This window comes from Oratosquilla oratoria, chromosome 14 (genome assembly GCF_046742065.1).
Source record: "Oratosquilla oratoria isolate Oo_2021 chromosome 14, ASM4674206v1, whole genome shotgun sequence".
Classification (NCBI taxonomy): Eukaryota; Metazoa; Arthropoda; class Malacostraca; order Stomatopoda; family Squillidae; genus Oratosquilla; species Oratosquilla oratoria.
In genome coordinates this window covers 19318768-19344398 of record NC_134790.1, presented here as the reverse complement: position 1 = coordinate 19344398, position 25631 = coordinate 19318768, and the positions used below count along the sequence as shown (strand labels likewise).

The 25631-nt window shown below is 37.3% G+C and overlaps 1 protein-coding gene across 1 annotated transcript in view; it reads right to left on the bottom strand.

Annotated features, from left to right (window-relative positions):
• Positions 1 to 2110: 2110 nt before the first annotated feature.
• The window catches only part of LOC143032596 (uncharacterized), a 49330-nt gene continuing 25809 nt past the window's right edge, over positions 2111 to 25631 (bottom strand). The window contains exons 3-6 of the mRNA XM_076197464.1: positions 10099 to 10177; positions 9038 to 9269; positions 3211 to 3694; positions 2111 to 2664 (exon numbers count right to left, since the gene is read on the bottom strand). Of these exons, the coding sequence (XP_076053579.1) occupies positions 2452 to 2664; positions 3211 to 3694; positions 9038 to 9269; positions 10099 to 10177 (1008 nt within the window). The 3' untranslated portion in view covers positions 2111 to 2451. The remainder of the gene's footprint in view (positions 2665 to 3210; positions 3695 to 9037; positions 9270 to 10098; positions 10178 to 25631) is intronic.

Genomic DNA, 25631 nt, shown 5'->3' with positions numbered 1-25631 from the left:
CGTCATCCTGGAGGTGCTAAGATGAGAGGGAGTGTGGAGGGGTGTGGAGTGTATTCAGGGATGGAATGGGTGGGAATTGATTTTATGCCTTTTTCTTTTTGGCTACCTCCCTTGTAAGGGGGAAAAAGCCTTGGTATATGTATGCACAAGCAGACGATTTTAATCAATGTAAGGAACACACCATCAGTGGTCATGTAAATACAAGAAATTCTCTGATCAGGAGTGTCCTCTCCCTGTCGGCCCCATGAAAAAGAAATAATAATAATAATAATAATAATAATAATAATAATAATAATAATAATAATAATTAATGATAATAATAATAATAATAATAATAATAATAATAATTTTTACAGTTTTGGGTTCAGTTTTACAAAAAAACAAATTACAAAGCTATTGCTACATTTTATTAATAAAAGTTATTCATTTAGTAGTGACATTATTATATATATATATATTCTCATCTTTTTTAATTATATAAATAATTCACCTTTTTATGGATATTTTTTTCTTTTGGTGATATGAACTGTATTTGGGTTAAACAGTTTTAGATTATGGAATCTAGTAATGCCCAAGCCAGTAAGTCAACAAGACAATTTTTTTTTTAATATTTTACCAGCCACGCATAGTGAGTAATAAATTTCAAATTACATAAAATTATCAAGTACTATAAAAATTCTTTTAGTGACAAAAGCTGTTATGCTGTAGAATTTTTTTCTTATAAAAGACGGAAAGAAAAATTGTGTTAGAACTTATATGCATAATATATATATATATATATATATATATATTGTATATATATATATGTATATATATATATATATATATATATATATATATATATATATATATTCATATCCATTACACTGACAAAAATGAAAAAATAATATATGACTTTTCGGTATTGTTAACTGACTTGTTTATTTGTTTGATCTATATTATTTTTGCAAACGCCAAATTTAAATGATAAAAGTACTTAACTGAGTCCAAAAAAGCCATTTCAGAAAAGCTTAGCCACTTGTCTCTCAGTGACATCTGCCAGAAAAAACTCTGCAAAGTGTCTCACACTTGAAGGGATAATACTATTCACTAATTCGTTTATTCAATTATTGAACTAACCATATATTCACCTATTTGTTTATATATGCTTTTATTGATTTATTCATATATTTATCATTTCCGTATTGCATATCTACGTATTTTCCCCCTTGATTACTTTTCGATAGTAGACAATTAACAAATAACACATACTTCCCTACTATCTCTTATATATTTATTCATTCATATATGTATTTATAATTTCCGTATCATATATCTACTCATTTCCCCCCTGTAATTACTTTTCGATAGTAAAAAATTAACAAACATCTCCCCTTCTCTCTCTCATCTATTTACAAGCATTCATATCTCAAGGATAGAAACACAAGTCAAACAGAACACATTAATACATAACAACTCATAACAACTCAATAGGTCGTGTAATAACTCTGTGGCCTCATTCTCTGGACATAATACGGCCACGTCTTGAAAGATAGCCTCGGGACATGGCCCACGTAGGCCCCGTGGTCCCCGTAGGGGTTGTATGCCCCGTGGGAACTGCTCAAGGGTGCCCCGTGGAAGGGGTGCTCCCCTCGGTACCTGTAGAAGTAGAATGGGTAGGCAATGGTCTTTCCTTCGCAAAGAGGCTCGTCTGTCGGGGAAGAAGAGGATGGAAGATTTATTGTTGTCATCTATTTAATTGTTTATTCATTCATTTATTTTGTATACATACTTTTTTTTTTATTACGTAGGGATATATTTTTAGCGGACATCCAAACTGACCCATGGTATGTCAAAACTAAAAAAAATACGGTCTTTTATATATATATATACATTATATGTATATAAATATATATATGTATATATATATATATGTATATATATATATATATTAATTTATACATATATATATAATATATATATATATATAATATATAATACACACGCACATACACACGCGCACACACGCACATACACACGCGCACACACGCACATACACACACACACACACACACACACACACACACACACACACACACACACACACACACACACACACACACACACATTCTTCCCCAACACTTTCAAACCTGACATATGAACAAAGACTGGCCGAACTGGAATTGCCGACCCTGGAACAAAGAAGAGAACGAGGGGACCTACTAATCATCTACAGATATATGAAAGGAAAAGAACGCCTTGATAGAGAGGACTTATTAAATTGGGTCAGAAGAAAAACGAGAGGACATGCAATAAAACTCAAAAAGGACAACTACAGAAGAGACCCGAAAAAGAACAGCTTTCCCGCACAGAGTGATACATATATGGAACAAACTGGACGAAAAAATAGTGTGTGCAAACACAATACAAGAATTTAAGAACAAACTTGATCTTGCGAGATACGAAAGCGGGTTACCACGAGCATAGCTCCCCCTTTCCGTAAAATACAACCAGGTAAACTAGGTAAATGGGTATATGCTTACCTGCGGCGCTGATGCGGCACATGCTGCGTTCTTGGTCGAAGACAGTTCCCCCGGGACATGCGTACTGCGTCAGTGGGTCGTTGCATGGGTAGTACAAATTACAGTACTTCTCGTGTTGGACGTAAGTACTTCCGTCACATGTCTGGAACGTGGTGAAAGAAAATACTTAGGGTTACCTATGGTAGAGAGTATACGTGGTTTGATGATTTTTTTTTTCGTAACCTGATAGTTACTTGTTGAAGACTAGCTGTATAGTGGACTATTTTCTGTAAGTTACAAATTAGTTCAGAAATTCATTCGTGAAAGATTAAGTGGAATGTATATATTTTTTCATAATTTCAGAACGGCGAAAAAGTCTATCTAGACAGAATATCATGTATTTATTTATCTATTTGTTTATTTATTTATTCATTTACTTATCTATTGCGTGTCAACCTAGTTGAAGGATACTTGCCTATACGAGATTATCATGGAAGAATATATATATATATATATATATACATATGTGTGTGTGTGTGTGTGTGTGTGTGTGTGTGTGTGTGTGTGTGTGTGTGTGTGTGTATGTGTGATATTGGGAATGTTTGCAACGAGGAAAACAAATTACTTTTGATAGTTGTTTTTTTCATAACCTACTCAAAAATTGAAATGATGGACTTTGTTTTTCGTAACCAACTTCTTAGGTTCTCACCTGGTTAGTAGCCTCTACTTCAGATCCTGAAGAAATATCTCCTTCAGCAGGAACGGAAGATCCCGTCTCGGCCCCAGGAACCTCAGTACCAACAGGGACTTCAGTAGGAGGGATCAAAGGCATTGTCACCTCATCGATGGATCCACCATCATCAGGAAGGCCAGTGACCTCTATGGGGTCCACTGGAGGGGGCACTGACGTCACAATGACCTCAACTGGGTCGAGATCTGGGGTTTCTGGGGAAGTTGGGGACGTTTCTAGTGTTGTCACTGGGGAAGGGGATGAGGTGGTTGTCGCTGGTGTGGCGACCTCCACAGGGAACTTTGGATCCACGGGGTTCGTCGGGGGACGTGAGGGGTCGATGAGGGACATTTCACACCTCCCTGGGACACAGGTGTCCTTCCCCTCCAGGAAAACTGTGTTGTTTGGGCAGAGGAAGGCATAGCGACTGAACATCGTGTTGCTGCCCTCGTAGTCGACGCATCTGCGAAGAAGAAAAAACCGTTATCCTTCGAGCGACATGACGTCATGAATATGGAGGGAACGCTAATATTGAGATCGGATAGACTTTGGAAATAAAGAATAGTCGCCAGCGACTTCGAAAGAATACGTCATAAATTATGCTATGACGTAAATAGGAGTTAGTCTCGTGGTCGTGTACTGTGACGTCATAAACGGAATAAGGCGTTAGATCTGTGATTGGTTACAATTCAGAGAAATTAATGATAAGTGTCTGTAACTATAGAGCTATATCATCATCAATCGGGAGCATACACCAGGAGGCGCGTTGCTTCACTCACACCCCACAATCACTCCTTGCGAGCTCCCATACAGCCGCCCATCCCATCTCCAAACAACTCTCGAGTAGGATCTACATCAGGGAGACGTGGAACATGATGCCCATACAGCCAGTGTTGACGTCACGAATTATGCTGAAGGTAACTTGCCTAGACTGAACCTCATACTAGTCTCTGGTTTGATACAAAGTCGTTCCAGCGATACCCCCATGATTCTCCAAAGGCATTTAGTACCAAAGATATTGAGACGCATCTTCTAGTTAGTATTCAGCATTCTTGTCTCACAGTCGTACAATAAAACACGGAGCACAAGTGACTTGAAAAATCAGATCTTGGTTCTCTTGTAATGGTGACCTTTCTTGTGTTTTTATGTATATATTTCCCGTTGTGTTTATTTATTAATATATATATTTATTAGTGTATATTTTTTTAATCGCAATGCGATTCGTGCCTGGTTCCCGCCAATCAAAGGTTGGTGTTGGCAGTCTGGCTCTCGTCTTTGGAGTGTACGCACGTCTGATCAGTGCTTTGGATAAAATTACTTTAAATAATTGTTTTTCTTTTAGTATTCAGCCACCCCTTACACTCTTGCATGAATATCGACGTTATAGTCTTTAGTCGAGTTTGTTCATAACACCATGGACAATGCCATATTTTCGAAGAAGAAACACCTGACGTGACCCACTACTGTTATGCACTACATTACCAAGGTATCTGAAGCTTTCCAAGACCCCAATCTCCTCGCCACACGGATGGACAACCTCGACTGTGTCACCCAGAACACCCGGACCTTGGTCTTAGTCCAGGAGACCTGGAGACCAAATGGTCTCACCTCCCTGTGGAGTGACTCCAGGTCTGCAGTCAGGACCTCCAATGACTCCGCGGGAAGTAGAGCATCATCATTAACGGCAGACTCTCGCGTCACTCTTGAATTAGCAGGAACAGAACTGGACACGCCTCTTCCAGACTTCACAGCATTCTTTGTCCCAGAGATTATAAGCCAGATATCGAGTCAATAGTCCTCGCAGGAATCCCACAGATCAGTTGAAGATCCTAGACCACTCAAACGATGCGCCAAGTCAAACGCCTCTTTGCGATTAATATATAGGTGTATATGTGTGTCTACATATATATGTGTGTATGTATGTGTATATATATATATATATATATATATATATATATATATATATAATATCCTCCCAGCATAATTTAGTGGGCCAACATTGGCCCTAGGTTGGCGTATATTGGTAGGAAATGGGCAAATACTTGTCCAATATCGGGCCACTAGTTCATGCTGGCAAGGTATATACACGTGAAATTTGTGCATATATATATATATATATATATATATACATGCACATATATATACACATATACACATATATATACACATATATATATACACATATATATACACACATATATGTACACACACATATATATATATATATATAATATATATATACATATACATATACATTTACATATATATAATTTAGTGACTCTATGCCCTGTCGTAGTTTGGTGTACAACATCCTAGAAAGAGGTTGCTCACTCTGTGTAGGCAAAATGCCGAGGGCGTAATTTGAGGTTGGTAACTGTTCCCAGCAACACTGGAGACCAATCAGGAACTCCCTGTTCCTGGTGTACAGGTTCGACCCCAGTCACCCCGAAGTACCGGTTTCAGAACCGGTATGATGTGGAGTTCCATATTAGGTCAACTCCATACCCGGGTTCTGGCAGTGGTCCACCCTTGCCGGACATCGAGTCGTGGTATCTCCGGACTCTTCGGTCAAATCGCAGAAACCTTCCGGGAGATCGTTGGATACGACATCACCTACCGGAGCCGGTAGAGAACCGGTTTTCGGGATATACCGTAAACGGATACGACCTTCGGACTTTCGAAGTAGGAATCTTGGCGTGAGCCCTTCAAGGTCACAGCGAAGTGAAACGCTGAAGAGGAGGACCTCGATCATTCTTCGTGAGGTTGAGACTCCTCGCTGCCAGATTCCTCGAGACCAAGAGCCAGAGGAGTAGGCAGACTCCAAAAGCTCAAGGTTAAGACACCTCACTCCCAGATCCCTCGAGACCCAAGAAACCAAGAACCAGAGGAGTAGGCAGACCCCAGAAGCTCACAGTCGAGCCTCTGGTCACCCTCGGAACTACCATGGACGGCTCATTCTCGACGAAGGAGTCTTCCCGGTCTTCAAGGTCTTCATACAGGTGAAGAGTCATTTACTCCTCCTCCGGTGGAGGAAGGACGCTCGAACACCGACAACGGTCCCGGCCTTCGATCTGGACCAATAAGAAGCCCCACGTGACCTTCCCCTGGGAGGATCTTGCCTCGGAGGAGGAGGAGGAGGATCCCACGGGGGAGTCTCGAGGGTCACCCCTGCAGGAGGGAGTGTTCATATCGCATCCACCCCCGGGGGAGGTGGGAGGGGGGGCCCCCAGGGGAGGTAGGAGGGGGCGCCCCTGTCACACCTGGGAACAAAACGCGCGGAGTGTCTGTCGACTCAAAGAACGTACCTACATGGCCGACAGGAACCAAAGTGCGAGATCGAGTCTTCCTTCTTCGTCAGCGATGGGCCTCCACCGAAGTCCTATAAACCTGGAAGGTCATCCCTGAACTGAGTAGGAAGAGACCCGTTCAGCTCTCCAAGCACAAGGGGCAAAGGTTGTGGTTGAGAACCTCCTAGCGTGAACTTCTCATTTTGCTCTCTCTCCCACTGTATAAATGTATTGATCCACTTTTGTGTGTGTGTGTGTGTGTGTGTGTGTGTGTGTGTGTGTGTGTGTGTGTGTGTGTGTGTGTGTGTGTGTGTGTGTGTGTGTGTGTGTGTGTGTGTTCACTGCATGTAAGCGCGTGTGTATGTGTGTGTGCGGACGCGTTTGTGTGTGTACATGTATGCTTACGTATACCTTTGTACTGTATTTGTGTGTGTGTGTGTGTGTGTGTGTGTGTGTGTGTGTGTGTGTGTGTGTGTGTGTGTGTGTGTGTGTGTGTGTGTGTGTGTGTGTGTGTGTGTGCTTGTGTCTACGTGTACACTTGTGAATGAATGTGCGTATATCTGATGGCTTCAACCTACAGTTCCACTTCCCTTCCTGTTGGCGCCGGGCTGGCGCCACGCAGCACGGGTGCCAAAACACGGTACTCGTTCGATAGTCCGGCGCCACAAAGTCCAACCACTATTGACGCCGAAAGCTTACCTCCCTACGCACGAGATCCTGTTCTCGTTTGAATAAAATCACCTGGCGACATCGACGAATTATGTATACTAGGTAGGCGTTGGCGCCTTGACGTTGGAGTTTTCCCTTGGGAGATTAGAATCACCTGGCGACAGGCAGAATGAATATAAGACCCAGACATTGGCGCCAAAGGGATAGTTGTGATAATCTGGCGCCAGAGACGTAAACTCAGACGTCAAAGGAATAATGATGTTTCTTCTTCAGCTGGAGTTAAAGCCCTTGGCTGAATAAAGTCGCTTGGCGCCAGCCAGAATAGAATATTTAAATACTCTCGTCTACAGAGATTCTTCTTCTGTCGTCTACAGAGGTTCTGTCGTCTTTTTTGGTTCTTCAGCCCGAGGTTTTCGATTGCCGTTACTGTCCCCCTTGTCCCGTACGGGGTATTGACTGCGTTTTTTTATTTAGTCAATATGTTAGGGGTTTTAGGGACACCTCTACGGACCAGAGTGACTCCTTAAAACCTTGTTTACACGGGGCAAGTTTAGAGGCAAGTCGAGCGTGCAAGTTACTTGCCGTGTGTAAACATCTGCTTAACAAAGAAAATTTGGCAGGTTGCCTTTTTTTTTTTTTTTTTTTTGGTCAAGCAGATGTTTACACACGGCAAGTAACTTGTAGCAATGAACTTGCACGCTTGACTTGCCTCTTAGCATATATATGAGGCTTAAATCTCCTTCAACTTCTTCGGTTCAATATCATCCATAGGGATAGAAGCGCTGGATATTTCCCACAAAACACCGATACTGTCCCCCTTAGGCAAAATGAAGTGGGGGTTTATGTACGCGAGGGTGATAGCTGTCGATCACGAGCCAAGCACGTTGTCCAGAACCATCGTGAATCGCTGAATGAAATCGCCTGGAGAAAGACAAAAGCCGTGAATGACATTTGGCTAGCATGCTACTTGCTTTTGCTACTTGCTTTTGAGTAGAAACGACTTGGGTTACAATGCTCTAGACTCCCCTAAGAACCTCTCGACAATTCTGTGTCTAACATTCGTATTTTAGGTTTAAACTCTCCTCGTTCGTCATTCGGCTCCTCGCTCTACGACGTAAGAATCATTTGACATTTGGAAAATTTAAAAACTAAAGATCGTCATCGAAGTCTTTTCTGCTCGTCAAACGAAGTAGCAAAAAGCAAGTAGCATGCTAGCGGGAAATGCTTAGTGTGCCGCCATATTTATTTTCCTGTGTATTCAAGTGTTTAGGTTTATGTACATATTTTATTTGTACTAATCGAATATTCATACCAACAGCAATAAATGAATAAATGAATAAATAATGACGGACTCTTGCTTTCCCTGAGCAATCAGGTCAAGGGGATGACGGTTCGAGTCCTGCCACCGGCGAATTTGAACCAAGGGCATTGTGGTTCATTAAATTCCACGCTACAAAGCCCTCTGTGAGGGGCACAGTCCTAGCCTGCCGATAGGGGGGGAGTGTGTGACGTTAAACCATACTATCATCATCATCATATTATTATTATTGTTGTTGTTATTATCATTTTATTATTATTATTATTTGACTATTACTGTGTTATTATTCTATTATCATTGTTATTATTATTGTTATAATTCTTATCTCTAATTTATCTGTTTCTCATTATTACTATTTTTATACCGGGTCACATCAGGTCACGGGTCAACTTCTGGTGTATACAGACTCTCACCTGAGCAGCGTCACTTTATTTATCATTATTATTATCAATTTATTATTATCTTTTTATTTCATTTTTTACGCCGTCACATCAGGATCACGAGTCAGCCTTTGGTGTATACAAACCCTCACCTGTAGAACATGGAGCAGTTGGTAGGGTAGGCATAGTAGCCTTCGCCGTCTGGACAGGGGAGGAGCTGCAGACTGTCAGCCCGGATACGGACGGGCGCCAGGACAGAGACCAGAGACGGGGACGGGGAGAGGGACGGGGACGAGGGATCTCGTAGGACCTCGGGCTTCTGCCAAATCTGGGTCAGGTGTGGTCTGCGGCCCATCATGGACCACGCGTCCAAGAAGGTGCTGTCTGGTTGCGGGCGAGAGAGAGAAAAAAGTAAATAAATAAATAAACGACTAAAAATTATTTCGGTGTCTTGTTATAAGCCACCACAATCGCCTTTTATCGTATGTAGATTATGTGTAATATATATATATATATATGTATATATATATATACATATATATGTATATATATATATATATATATATATGTATATATATATATATGTATATATATATATGTATATATGTATATATATATATGTATATATATATATATATATGTATATATATATATGTATATATATATATATATATATATATATATATATATGCATGTATATACAATATGTATTTATATATATATGTATATATATATTTATATAATATATATATATATATATATATATGTATATATATATATATATATATATGTATATATATATATATATACATATATATATATATATATACATATATATATATATATATATATGTATATATATATATATATATGTATATATATATATATATATACATATATATATATATATATACATATATATATATATATATATATATATATATATATATGTATATATATATATACATATATATCACAACTGACACCACAGTCGGAAGAAATAAAGAACTGAATAAGCGAAACTATATATTTCGACTGCTAACTGCAATCCTCTTCAGTAGTGATTGCAGTTAGTAATTGAAATATATGGACTCCCTTACTCAACTCTTTCTTTCTCCCGAGTGTGGTGTCAGTTGTGATTTACAAATGTGTTACTACATTTATCACCAATGATATGTGCACATACATATTCTTAATCCATTGCTGAGCTTACCTGCAGTTACGGCGGACCCAAAGAAGGCCACGACAATCAACAGCTCCACCCGCGTCATAGTTGCTGCTAATTTCCACATCTGAAACAAGACCAGAGACCATTGAGTCCATGGCGATCATTCGCAGTTCGTGTGCTTGTGTGTTCACCACCATGGTCTTGGATCGCGTGTTGGACTTGTGATCGACGGCTATTTCCCTCCCGGATGAGAGCTCATAGCTCATACGAGTATATAACCGGGCTATGGGTAATGTTGCATATAAAGAATATTTCCGTGTCTTCCCTGGGATATGAACTCGGATCTCTCGAGCGAGTACGTTGCCACTGAGCCACCCGGAGCTCCAGAACACCTCTGGAGGTTGCGTGCTTGCGGTTGCCCGCTGCTTTGCACGTGCGGGGGACAGGTGTGGGCGAGCGCGGACGAACGCACGCACGCCCTTGTGTACTAAGGTATGTACAGGCATAAATGCAAATGAATGTGTGTGTGTGTGCGCGAGCGCGCGTGTGTGTATGTGTGTTTGTGTACTTACACATGCGAACAAACGCACATATGCGAACATACGTAAACATGCGTACATACGTGTACATGCGTACATACGGTCACATGTACACACACACACATGCGCACATACGCACACGCGAGTACATACATGTACGTATTAACAAATGCACACATATATACGGACACATGCGAGTATACGCACACATAAACGTTATCGCACACACACACACACACACACACACACACACACACACACACACACACACACACACACACACACACACACACACACACACACACACACACACACACACACACACACACACACACACACATACACACACACACACACACACACACACACACACACACACACACACACACACACATACACACATACACACACACACAAATCGCGAATTTTATCATAAATAGGACTATTAATATAAAACGTCGTCAGGCGATTTTAGTCAGTAGACTTGAAGAAGGTTGACCACCTTTAGACAGAGGAATGCACGGAGGAGTTCCAGCAGCTTGTCTTGGAGGGAGTGGGAGGAGGGGAGGGGGGAAGATAATTGACCCAAATTGAGGAAACTGAAACTGGACGGTTGCTCTAACGCGTAGGTCACCCCCCCCCCTCAGCCGAATGGAATCGTATGTGAATAACCAGAATCAAATATATAAAGTTTAGGTATGCGAACATACACACACACACACACACACACACACATAGATACACACACACTCACACACACACACATTTGATGGCGCACTGGTAGAGTTCCTGGATGCCATTACGGCGGTCCGGGTTCGAATCCCAACCAGGACTGATATTATTTCAGTATCGTTGCGCTGTGAGTCGTTACTTCATCTCTCGTGGGTGAGGAGTTGGGTGTGTGTGTGTGCACAAAACGTCACAGCATTATCCATAGATCGGTCATATGTATATGAGCTCTGAGTTCTCTTTCGGGAGGGAAATAGCTGTCGATCACGAGTTCAACACGTGATTCAAACCCATGGTGAATGGTGAATCACACACACACACACACACACACACACACACACACACACACACACACACACACACACGAAAGAAAATAAAAAAAAGACAGCTATAGAAGAGATTTGAAAAAGAACAGCTTTCCTCACAGAGTAATAGACAGTTGGAACAAGTTAGATGAGAAAGTGGTGTGTGCAAAAACAATACATGAATTTAAAAATAGTTTAGATAAAATGAGATATGAAGACGGGACCCCACGAGCATAGCTCCCCTTCCCGTAAAATACAACTAGGTAAATACAACTAGGTAAATACATACACCTTAGATGACATAGCTGAAAGCACAACCTAAAGCGAATTAAATATTACTTTGATTTTTGGACAAAAAAAGGAGACGGGAGGCCTCGAGCGTAACTCCTTTCCTGAATATTACAAACGCGTGGTCATCAACACACGGCATGGCGTAGTGGATACCGTCAAGGACTAGCAATGAGGCTGACCCGAGATCTAGCCCTTTTCAGGACTTGAAAGCTTCAGTTATACTGTAGGCCGGTACTCCCCCCCTTGAGCAAAGGGATGGGGGGGGGGGCGATAAGGTCACAGTATTGCCTAATGATTGGTCCATATACGAGCTCTGAGCTCTCATCTGGTAGGGTAACAACTGTTGATCACTTGGCGAGCACGTGATCTAAGATTGTGGTGAATCAACTATGAATATTCACTAAAAGGAGTTGAGTTGTTGCAACAAACGTAAAATCACAACACAAGACGTGTCAGGCTCACTTCCCACTCTCTCATTCTGTATTCAACTCCGTTTTCTATGAATGTGTTTATCCTACGTCGCATCGCCTCAGTATTTTGAAAAAAAAGTATATAAAATTAATATATTCATATCGTTGATTATTTACTGTATTATTATACAAGATATTTCATTTTCTGTTTAAATATATTATATATTATAATGCATACAAACGCATTGCCAAGTATTTTTACCGTAGTCTGAGCAAAAAAAACCAGTCCCGGCTACAGGTTACACAGAATAAGATAATTAGATTCATACTAAACCTACCTCAACGTAGTCATATTGGTATTGAATTTAGCAAGGTAGGAATGTTACCTGTAAAATATCGTGTCCAGCAGCTGAAACTAAACCAGGTTTACAATGTCATTCATAATTCTGCTCCCTCATATGTGAGCTGTAATTTTACATTATCGGCTGAGAACCGAACCCGGAACAGTCAAGAGTCTCTTATTGTACCTCATGCAGGTCCCTTCACCAAAAACAGTTTTCACTTCACAGGTGCTCAACTATGGAACTCACTACCTGTGTCCATTAAGAAGACAAATAGCAAAGTTACCTTCAAGAAAAAAGTCAAGGGTTACTATATGTCTCAGCTATGGACAGAGAACAGCCTTGATTTTGTATACTACTAGCTTAGTGAGGGATACCTGATTCCATGAGTAATATCATCCATATCTGCGTTCACTCATAACTGTTCTGACCTCCCCCCCCCTTTTTTTTTGTTCTTCAGAAGTTTAGTTCAGCATAACAATGATTGATGTTTACAAATTGGTTTCCACCTTTGTTTTGCCAGTCATAATATGGTATATGTCTCAGGTAGGGTCCGAGAACAGTTATGATCTGACCTTTTTCCTCATTCTCCTTGTTGTTTTACTCATTCGAGTACTGGTCCCCTGTACCCTACCTCTGGTGCTTCAGGTTATAATGTACTACTCCTTGGTGCTCATAGTAATTGCCCACTCCGTCCTGAGATTCAGGTTAAATGTTAGATTTAATTAATAGGTGACCCTAGCTGCAGTGTAGGATTCACTATAACTACATGTTGTTACAGATGTAGAATATTGTAGTATATCATTAATGGTCCTACTCTGATATAGTACTCACTCATACATGTTGATACAGATGTAGAAAAATGCAGTATATTATTAATGGTACTACTCCGATATAGTACTCACTCATACTGTTTTGTTACAGTTTAACATTATTTTGTTGTTCCTTTGCTTAACGCAATGTTCCTTTTGGATGGTGCTCAAATTTTTGGACTCAATGTTCCTATGTGTACAAACATTTCAGTAATATTAGCAAAACTATAACAATGTTTATGTGTCATATGTGTACTGACTGGTATTACTCATGAGTGTCTCTGGTCCCCTCAACCCCCTACGTATGTTGTCCGTGTGACTTAGTGTAGAATAATAACCTGATGAGGACCACAATGGAAATAAGCGTACATGCTTTTTGTGTTATCCTCGGCAATTTGCATTTATTATTTCGAACTATGTGTTCTTGTCATTATTTGCACTTCATGTACATTGATTCATTGCCAAATAAAGTCTATCTATCTATCTAATTTCGTAATGTGGATGCAAGAATGTTGCATGTGTGTGTAGAATATTCTATTTTAAACATTTTCCTAAATAAGAGAATAAATCTAGAACCTTGAAAGGCCATTAATCATTTCTAAATTACATATTTTTAATATCTAATCAAGCAGAATTTGTATAGAAATAATGTCAACGACAGATTGTAGTGGTAATATTTGTCGAACTCGGTAGAATACAGAAAGGCGTAGAAATGAGATACTTTATCCCATCATTTCGCCCCATTTAATCACCTTGTATAAGGGAACACGGTAGCGGTATCCTTGTCCCTCACCACAGGGAGCTAAAGAAGAGGCGAAATTGTGAAGGCAGTCACAGGAGAGGTTTGAGGAGAATAACGCAAAAAAGGATTGGTGAAATATGTAAATGATCTACATTCCTCTTTGGTGATTTGTTTCCAATCAGAGGAGAATGTCACGAAAATCTTTGAAATATTTATTGCATTAATGTTATCCAGTTAGTAAATCATATGGACTCAAAAACACAGAGCAAAAAAAAAATAATAATAATAATAATGATAATATATATATATATAATATATATATATATATATATATAAATGTATATATATATATATATATATATATATATATATATATATATGAAAGCATTTTCCATGCCAAGAATAAATGTCTCTCTTCGTGTATAACAAACGTGGCTAACCAAATAATGCTTGATAAAATCGCCAGACGACAGATAGGATCAACATACGCATACGAGTTGGGTACTGTTTTCAGTGTCTTTAGGATGTTTCGTTGTATGTTTTAGATGATTATCATTTATCTATTTATCCATTTATTTATTTCATTATTTTATTTATCTATTTATTAATATATTTCATTATTTTTAATTATATTTATCTTTCATTATTTTTATTTTTATTGATCTATTTATTTATCTATTTCATTATTTTTTATTTTTATTGAAATGTCTATTCATCTATTTCATTTTTTTTTTTTTTTTTATCTAATCATTTAATTCATTATTTTTTTATTTGACACGATGTTAGTCATCAGATTCTTGGAGTCAACGATGGAATTTAATACTTAAGTTCTTGGGTAGTTTGAGTTACTTTAGTTTCTAGTCGAACTCCCTGAACATAAGAATGAAGGAGACTGCAAGAGACCATAAGGCCCACACTAGGCAGTTGTGGAGTCCATGAACTTAGAGAACGTGGACAATATAAAGGTGATTTTAAGCGACCATTGCCTGGAGACTTTGTGGGATCAAGCGGGATTCGAATCTGTGATTCACTGTTCCACTAATTGAACTGTCTCGCCTCCCTTGCATGATTATGAATAGTGACGAGAATTCTCTAGATTCTTTCTATTTTCTAGATAATGCAATGAATTCCTTAGGAAATGAGTATTATAAACCTAGGCCTATATTTGCAGAAATCTTCGATTAATTAGGTTTCAGTCCACTTCAGAAGAACGAACAGAAGACGGGTACAGAAGAAAAGAAAAATCATTGGAATAATATGAAAATTGGCAACTGAATGTGAACAATGTAAGACTTCAGCAAAATGTGGAGAGACGGTTGATCTGAAGATGGTATGCGACGAATGTTGTGAAAATTAGAAATGTTGCAAAAACAGAAGGATCAAATTCATCAAATAATCATGAGAGGCTACGAGACGACGAGAAGATTCCAGTTAAGATAAATATGCGAGAGAGATGAAGACATTATGAATTATTTTCAATGTAGATAGATTATGAAGAGTTACGAAGGATTACAAAGGCGGAGCATGCCGACAGGAGACCTTTTGGTCCATATCTAGCTCGGATGCGAAAAAAAATCATGATGATGATAAATGAATAAATAAAAACTATAATGTAAATAATAAATGAAATACATAAATAAGTGCATAGGTATAGTTAAATGATAAACAGGTAAATAGTAAATAATGATAAATTGACATATAACTTATAATAGATGAGAATAAAGGAATCATACATCAGTCACGTGATCAGGTAAAAGAACTGTAGAATATATTCTAGGATTAGAATCTTAGACAGGTATTTTATGGCCGTCTAATGGAATAGACGGATAGAGGAGTTGATAATATCATGAAGAAAATGGACCCGTATGCAAACAAGCTAGTAGAGAAAAAAAATATATTGAAAAAAGTAAAAAAAAATAAATAAAAAAAAATTAGAAAAAGGATTAAAACAATAATTAACGAAGACGGAAACTGAATTTGGGAGAAATTTCTACACAAAATGACTTGATTAAAGTTTAGAAGACAAAGATGAAAAATATGAATATATCGAAAACTGTAAATATGTAATCAAGAATGATGATGTGACTACGAGGCGGAACGGCAGAAGGAGAACAGAGAAGGAACTTAATTAACTTAATAATTTTGAACTTGGGCGACAGGTATGAAGGCAAAGGATAATGAGAGACAAGATTCCATCACGGATGACAATATATGATAAGGAAGGGTGACGTAAATCAAAATATGTAAATCAAAATGTGTAAATAACAAATGAAGTCTATGCAGACGACAAAAAAAGTGACATTGTTTTGTTATAGATAATTTAGAAATAGAGGATAGAGGAGACCATGGGTTATAAAAAAAGATAAATGAATAAATAGATAAGTAAAATTTTGTTGATAGAAAGTAACCTCCTATCCACATTCGTCATAATGTTCACACATTTGCTAAATAAATGTTTCTTGAAAATACACTAGATCCTAGAATTAAAACCGTTTAAGAAATTGTTTGATGCAATTCTCTTTGAGAGGTGCAAACAAAAGGTTGTAAACAGTGAATTAATACTGTGAAACTAACAAAAAGGAAATGATGATAATGATGATGATGATGGTGACGATGAAGATGATGACTCTAATAATGAAGATGATGACGATGAAGATGGTGATGACAGTGTAGATGAAAATGATGATGAAGAAGATGATGACGACAATAATGAAGATGATGATGATGATGAAGATAATGATGAAGATGATGATGACGATAATAATGAAGATGATGACGATGAAAATAATGATAATATTGAAGATGGCGATGAAGATGATGATGTGCTAGGCTTTTGTGGGAGGAGGGGAGGGAAGTGGACGGGGGGGGGAGGGAGGGGAGTGGGAGTGGGAGGGGAATAAACTCCAAAACAGAAGACCCTACTGCCGGCCATTCTGGTGTGACGGGCCCTGACAAAGCTGTCGGGCAACTGGCGAAAAACTGGCCCAAGAGACAAAAACTGGCTCAGAACTGTCGGACGTTACAGTAAATCACCATCAATTGACCAATTTTCTTTGTCTTTATCTACATACAAGTATTCCTCTCTATCGTAAGTCTTTTGAAATTTAGAAAATTCAAATGTTCGAAACGGAGACTTTTTTCTAGAATATACAACAATACTCCCAGATAATATAATCCTAGATTGAATACTCTTAGTTAAAAGGATCATCTAGATTTCGAAACTTTTCGTTCAAAATCTAATTTTTTTTTACTGAAATTCACAGCATAGACAAATGTTTGTATTACAAAGACAAAAAAAAAGTTAAATTAGAATTTGCATGGAATATGAAATTAAGTTGACAGAAATTTATTAGAAAACAAAAAGTCATATTAGTGATTTGAATAACGAAAAATCCGTTGATTTGGTAAAATTTGAAATGGCTAACGAATTCCATCTAAACGTAACCAAGATGATTTATACATTTTTTTTTCAAATCTCATATTTAAATGAATTCGATTTCTAAGAATTAAAAGAAAATTATCTTATTTATTTATTTATTTATTTATTATTATTATTTTAATCATTATTATTATTTTATCATTATTATTATTATTTATTACTATTTTATTCTATTTTACATTTTTTGTCCAATAGTCAATTCAAGGAAATCCTAGACATTCAATCGTTATTCATAAACATTTGGCTTCGATTCCTAACTGCTATTGATGCCTGGCATTTGTGTGTTTCTTTTATTTATTTTATTTTATTTATCTATTTCCTTTCTTCTAACTTATCTTCTTTATTTATCATTTTTTCCTTCTACTCCTCCGTCTTCGTCTCCAAGAATGCCCAGGAAATATATTCGTAGCCAGCGTAACCAAATTCGTAAAAAAAAGAAAGAAAAAAAAGATAATATCTGATTCGGTTTTATTGTTGTCTGGGAGAACTGACCTCTACTTTGAACGCCCTCTTAATAAAAAAATAAAAAAAAAAAAAAAAAAAAAAAATAGTGGGTCATCACCGTGGCTATGAATAAAATCATAAACAAAATAAAATCTCAAAGACTTAAAAGGATTTTGTTGACCATTGCGTGCTGAAACCAGTTCACTTGTCCCTTCAATTAGTTAAACATTTAAACATATTGTAAAACACTTGTTACATAGATTTTATCTTCAAGCTGGTCCTATATTCAAATTTCTTGCCAATCAGAAGCAACATGTCGGATGTGTCGACATGACGTCATAGCCCCGTTTCGCTCCGTCATATATTGATTTTTGACATATAATTAGGTTTAGACCAAAGTTGATTAACCTCTTTCGTACTATCTTTATTTTTATGTTTTATTTATTTTACATACATTCATCTATTTATTTATTTATTTGTCTATTCTAAGGGGAGCTGATATGATAAAACGAACCTCTTTCATAACATAGGCCTAACTTGAAGTATAAAACTTCAAATGGAATTAAACTAGAAATAGAATATAATGAGTATTATAATGATTGCAATAAATAAGAGTAAAATCGACTAAAAATTGCCTCTTACAAAATGTCTAGGAGGGAAGAGAAAAAATCTAAGATCAAAATAAGACAATAAATACATTGATAGATAAACAAATAAATGAGAATGAATTGATAGAAAAATGTACATAAAGAAAACAAGTAGATCCAATAATAAGTGAATATCATTCTATTTGATTTAGTTTTTAATGCTGAATAATTTGTTTGTCATTATAGTAACACTAATTAAATAATTCTACACTTTTATTTTCTTAACTTAAGAATATTAATTAATTTATTTACTTATTTTTATCCATGTATCTGTGTATTCATTCTTCTTCCCTTGACAAGTCAATCAAAAATGTCTACAATTTAGTCATGTAATCCCTCAGACCCCCATACCCTAATTATCCCATTATTGATAATTGCTTGACGTGTCTGTAGTTTAGTTTACCAAAATTAGTTGGTGTTGTTTTTTGTAATGAACCTGTGAATGTTCTTTTTATCGCTTAATCTTCATTCATTTTCAGTCGACGGGATTTATACATTCAACTAAAACCTATGATCATAAAAAATGGAAAACGAGATACTTAAAATCCTTTATATCACCCAATTCATTAAACGCGGGAATTAGAAAGTAATATCTATTTTTAAAGGACCATTAGCTAAAATAAAACAAGAATAGATAAAGCGATATGTGGTTATCGTTAGAATTATTGTACTACAAATCTTCGACATGAGTAGCATTCGAAACGAGAATGAAAACCTGCTATCAAGTATCCACGAACCATCACTCATGATGGATCTTTTGTTTAATATTTTCTCCCCAATAATAGCCACTTCAAAGCTCCGTAATTATTAGGCAGCATGAGGTAAGAGGCCGATGATTATGCTCATCCCACGAAGAAGACAAAAAAATAACGATGAACCAGTTGCTACCGGTTGTGATTCTGTTGTTGATTTGAACGAACACAAGTCGTCTCTCATGTTTAGATCGACTGTTCAAAACAAAATTTTGGGTAGTGTGAACTTTCTGTTCAGAATATATTAGTGCAGTCCTTGATAACATTCAGCCTGCATCGCATGAATCTATTTAGTGCACAGTTGGCAAATACAAACCGTTAATGACGCCATCAGCTTATTTTTGGAGCATATGACGTCATGTCGCAGAGCAAAGGATATATCGCGTTTCCTGGGAGATTTCTGAGGAAGACTAAAAGATTAAAGGATCCAATATAAACTCCTTCCTATTCAGAATATATTAGCGTAAACTTAGAGAACATTCAACCTTCATCACAGGGATTTAATTAGTACACAACCCGTTAATTATGTCATCAGATTTCTCGGAGCAAATGACGTCATGTCGCAGAGTAAATAATATTTCGTATTTCCAAGGAGATTTCTAAGAAAGATTAAAATGTCGAACAGACTCTAATGACGATAAAATCTGCTTCTTTTCTTGGGACATGATGGAAATCTTGATGAAGATGATTTTGAAGAGAGGAGGTGAGAGAGAGAGAGAGAGAGAGAGAGAGAGAGGAATAGGGGATCAAGGCAAAAGAAAATATATACCCACGTCAGTTTTGGCTGTCATGTTTGAGCTGTTAGCATCTAAGTGAGGAGAAGTTCAATTCTGCCCACAAGCCTCCAACCTTCACTTAAAGAAAGATTAGCCGCCATGTTAACAACAGTTCTCCAACAAAATCGAAAAAGATTTCTCTAAAACTCAATTTTTTTTTCTGATACGAATTTCTGACGAATATATACACATGAAAGAGGAAGATTGAATGAAATGAATTCAAATTCTAAGACGTGTAATGGTTTTTACAAAGTAAATGAACAGATAGAAAATAAATATATAAATAGATAAATATATAGATAAATAAGTATATAAACAGATTGATAAATGTGTGAATACACAAATGAGCGAATAAATAGACACATAAATCGGATTAATTAATGAGTTTACAGGTTAGTCGTCTGGTGCATCTCGCCGTGTTCGTAATCGTTCGTTTGGTGTGTCAAATTATATCGACAGAAAACATTTGCATGTAGAATATTATATATAATATATAATAAACAGTCTCCATTTATTTGTTTATTTGTTTATCTATTTAATAAGTTGTGTTTTATTTTATTTCATATATTGTATATATTTATTCGTTTATTTGCATGTTTCTTTATTCGATTTAATCTATTTTTATTTTTATTTTTTTTTTTCTTGTTCCCAAAATGGAACGACCGGCTGTCAGGCGAACACAAGCGAGAAAATCCGACAAACGCCCACAACCATAAACGCACATCAAATCAGCACACCCCTGGGATCTGTGTACACACACACACACACACACACACACACACACACACACACACAGTTGGTAGAGTTCCCGGCTGCCACTACGGCGGTCCGGGTTCGAATCCCGCCCAGGGCTGAAACAACTTCAATATCGCTGCGCTGTGAGTTGTTACTCCACCTCACGTGGGTCGGGAGTTGGGTGTGTGTGTCTGTGTGTGCGTGCAAGGTGTGCATTACCCTTAGATCGGTCATATATGAGCTCTGAGCTCTCTTCCGGGAGGGAAATAGCTGTAGATCACGAGTCCAGCACGTGATCCAAGACCATGGTGAATCACACACACACTAAATAAGAGATGAGGTAGTGATGGTGGGAATGGTGGTGGTATTGGTGGTAATGATGGTATTGGTAATAGCTCATCTTATATCTCATACAGGCCAGATGACCCAGAGCATCTTAAATTCAATACAAATTACTTGAAAACAAGCTAAAAGTATTGTATATACAGTTTTCATAAGTCTAATGTGTATTCACTTGGTCTTTGGATCACGTGTTGGACTCGTGATCGACAGCTATTTCCCTCCTGGAAGAGAGCTCAGAGCTCGTAGGTCCGATCTATGGGTAATGCTATGACCTTGCACACACACACACCCCCAACTCCCCGCCCACGAGAGTCAGAGTAACGACCCGAGGCACAGCGATACCGAAATAATTTCGGCCCTGGGCAGGATTCGAACTGGGTGCTGGGAGCATTTCTGCTTCCCAGTTCAGCGCTCTACCAACTATGCCACCGAGTGTGTGTGTGTGTGTGTGTGTGTGTGTGTGTGTGTGTGTGTGTGTGTGTGTGTGTGTGTGTGTGTGTGTGTGTGTGTGTGTGTGTGTGTGTGTGTGCGTAATCACGTGTGCATGTGCACACATTTGTTCATAATCACATAGACCTTCAATTTCAATCACAATACTACAAAAAATTCCAATATGTATCGTCTTTGAATTTCATAATTATTCGCTCAGCGTCTAACGAATACATCGCTTCTGTTATCAACCTTATATCTTTCAATATTATTTTTTGTGGTAACGTTTAGCTAATTGATTTTTCAAAAATCATCGCTTCTCATTTCTTTTCGTATCAGCGCAGTCATCGAACCTAATTGTTAACCGAAACATTTTCTTTAATTTTCGTATGATATCCTTTGAACGAAACTTTTTGTAATGTGATCTAAGATACACCTGATTAATCGCAAAAATTAAATTTTGTCTAATAATATCGTTATAAAAATAAAATCATAAAACTCTGCTAGACATCTAAGATTCCGGATTTAGAAAATATTGATTTGCATGATTTTTTTTTTCTATTTAAGTGTTGTAAAATTCAGGCGGATTCTAATTCACATGGTATGTCTATAATAAAATAGTTTTATAACTTGTCTTTGATTTGTCCAGGAATTCCATTCCTTTAGCGTCTAACATTGAGGCTCGGCCATTTACCCATGCCGTATGAAAAATAATAATAATAATAATTATGACATTATTATTATTATTATTGTTGTATTATAATAATTATTATAGATTCAATTAATTAATAATGAATTATAATAATAGTAATATAAATTACTATGATGATAGTGATAAGTTATAATAGTAAGGGTAGTAATGATGACGGGTGATGGTGATGATGGGTGACACTCGTCACCTAATACTGTAAATGCATGGATTGGTTAAGAGAAAATATTATCACCAGCATTTCAATTTTTAACAATATTCTTTTGTAAACCTATACAACAGTCGACGACGTCAGTGATCAGTTTCATTAAACTTATTTTTCTCAACTCCTTTGCCAACGAAGATCAATAGAATTAATGTAGATCAAAGACAAATTATATAAAAATGCATGAAATGAAGATAGAAATTAAAATATGACTTGGCAACTCCGACAAATTTCGTTAACATTTAAATGCGAAGTAAGACTAAAAGAAAGCTGCCATCTCTTGCCTCTATTATTGATCGATATGCTTCGCCGAAGCACAACAAGCATAGCTTATGATCTGTCAGACTTTAAAATCGGCTACACGCACGCCAAGTTAAATAAAAAATAAAAATAAACAAATAAAAAGTGGTTCGAGCGGGTGCGGTCGACTTAGATTCAAATGCAATGTCTGTCTTGGATAACGGCAAGATGTGGCATGTAGTGTAGATGTTCTGAATCCATAAATTCAAGGGACGAGGACTGAAATATGGACAAGGGTGTGGTAGTTCTAATTTTCGCTTACATACGGTTTTAATCTTTTAATAAAATCGACGCTCCACGCGCTAATATTGAGTCATCCTTTACTCTGGCCCGTCGTGGCGCAAGTTTTTCGGCGCGAATCGAATGATGGACTGCCCCTTCAATCAAACATTCGGAACACGCCTGCCCATATCTTAACCTACAGCTGAGAATTTGTTGAAATAAGGAGAAACAGAATATTATAAAAACATTGTTCCCATTGCATTGACGTATAAATTGTCAAACTTTTGTTGAGTAAAAGAAATATAGATACAGAGGTATGAACAGGGGAATATGACGACTCGATGGAACCAGTATGTTGTCAAGCGCTGATAAAGACGGCAGACGCCTTGTATGGAGAATTAGGGGCTTGGTTTTTGCTCCTGGCATACCAAAGTTGAGTTGCAAGATAATCTTACTTTTCTGCACCACTTCGTACCCATTCCATGGGTCCGTCGTGTACCCAAGCAGACGACTCATTTTAGGCGGGAACTTCGGCCGTTTTTCTGTGAAATGCTATTTATCTTAAAACTTCCCCAGAGGAAGAAAATGCCTTATCGAACTGGTAGAATATCCATCACATGGTAAATGACATCTATTTTCTGATAAAAGATCAGATGATCTTTATACTGGGACAAGACGGAGTACGATCTTATATATAATTTACTTGCCATCCCGTCGGCTGTAAGTGTTCATTAGCGACGTTAGAAGTCCGTTGCCGTCCCACCGGCCCAGGGGGCGGGCCTAGCCTACTGATTTTGTTTTTGTTAAGAACTTCTTTTGTTTTCGTTTATAGACTTCATCAACACGGCATAGTCTTGCATGCAATTTATGCAGAGTTTAATTTAGATAAGAAAAAGGTGCAGGCAAGTGTTGTAGCAGAAAAAAAAAAATGCTTACTTAAACGGCCGAAGAAAGAACATTTGAAAACTATGCCCGAAGACCAAGGCATACTCTTCGCTGATTTAACAGACACTTCAGTAATTGAACAGCCTAAAAGAACAATAAGACTTTTCTGTTTGAGAGATGCTGTGATTAAGGAGTTGAGAGTGTAAAGGATGCACATAAACTAAGACTTAGAAACAAAGGCAGTGACAATATGTAGATGTTGAAAACAATTAACAAGACCGGACAAGTTCTCGTTGAAGACTAAACATGAAAGAAAAGAAAGAAAATATATAATAGAGTTTTGCGATATATATCATGAGTGCTGAATAGATTCAATTACCGATGGTCAGAATATATATATATAAGCCAAGAAATGCAAAGAAATTATAAAGGCAATAAATCATTTTACACTAAAATACGCATGGTTATCGTACATCTGTCTGATTTCAAATTTGTGAACGGTTAATGTTATTTATTTATTCTCACTTATTTGTTATTATTATCATCATTATTATTATTGTATCTTTTCCTTTTTACGGCATGCAGTTGATTTCAACAACTTAAGAGAGGTAAGAAACGAATATTAATCAGAAACCTAACCTGACCTAACTGTCATGCCGTAATATGGAAAAGATCCTTATTATTTGTTCTTGTTTAACCATTTTTTTTTTTTTATAAAGTAATGTTACTCCTTCTCGAACAAATAAATAAATAAATAAAAGTCTAGTTCCTCTTAAATTTGTTGTTTTTGGTAAACAAACTTTTCAAATTTACACCATTTGGAATCAATGTACCCCTGCACTTTGAAAAGTTACATTTATGATTCTGCTGTATTAACTTTATTTTATACATTTTCGGTGATGGATATTTTTGTAGTATTTTGTAAGAAACTTCGCAGTTCCCAATGAACCAAAACTAAGTCAAATCAGATTCATAACATTATATCCAGTATCACATTGTGACCAAGTACATATAACACACTTGAAAATAACGTTATGATTTTGTGGTATTATAGACATGACACCAACACTATATATACATATATATGTATATATATATATATATATAATTTATATAATGTATGTGTGTGTGTATGGTTTACCACATAAAATGGTTTGAAAATTATCCACCAGATGGCGTGGGTGGTGCCTTGGCTTTGTTGGCTGTTATGGCTAACCCCCTAATCAAGTCGTTAAGAAGGGAAAAAATCCCTCTCCGAAAAGATTCCTCCTGATTGGTTATTTGCCCTCCTCTCCTTCCCTCCCTCCCTCCCTCCCTCCCTCCCTCCCACTCTTCCCTTCCCACTTCCAGCAGCCCATTCCATAAATATTTGATATTTCTTTTCCATCTTTCTTCCCCTTTCCGTTCCGTTCCGTTTTCTATTTCGTCTGCTTTCTCATTTCCTTCCTCTTCCTTTTCCTCTTCCTCTTCCTTCCCTTCCTCCTTCTTTTTCCTCTACGCCTTCTTTTCCTTCTTCACCTTTCC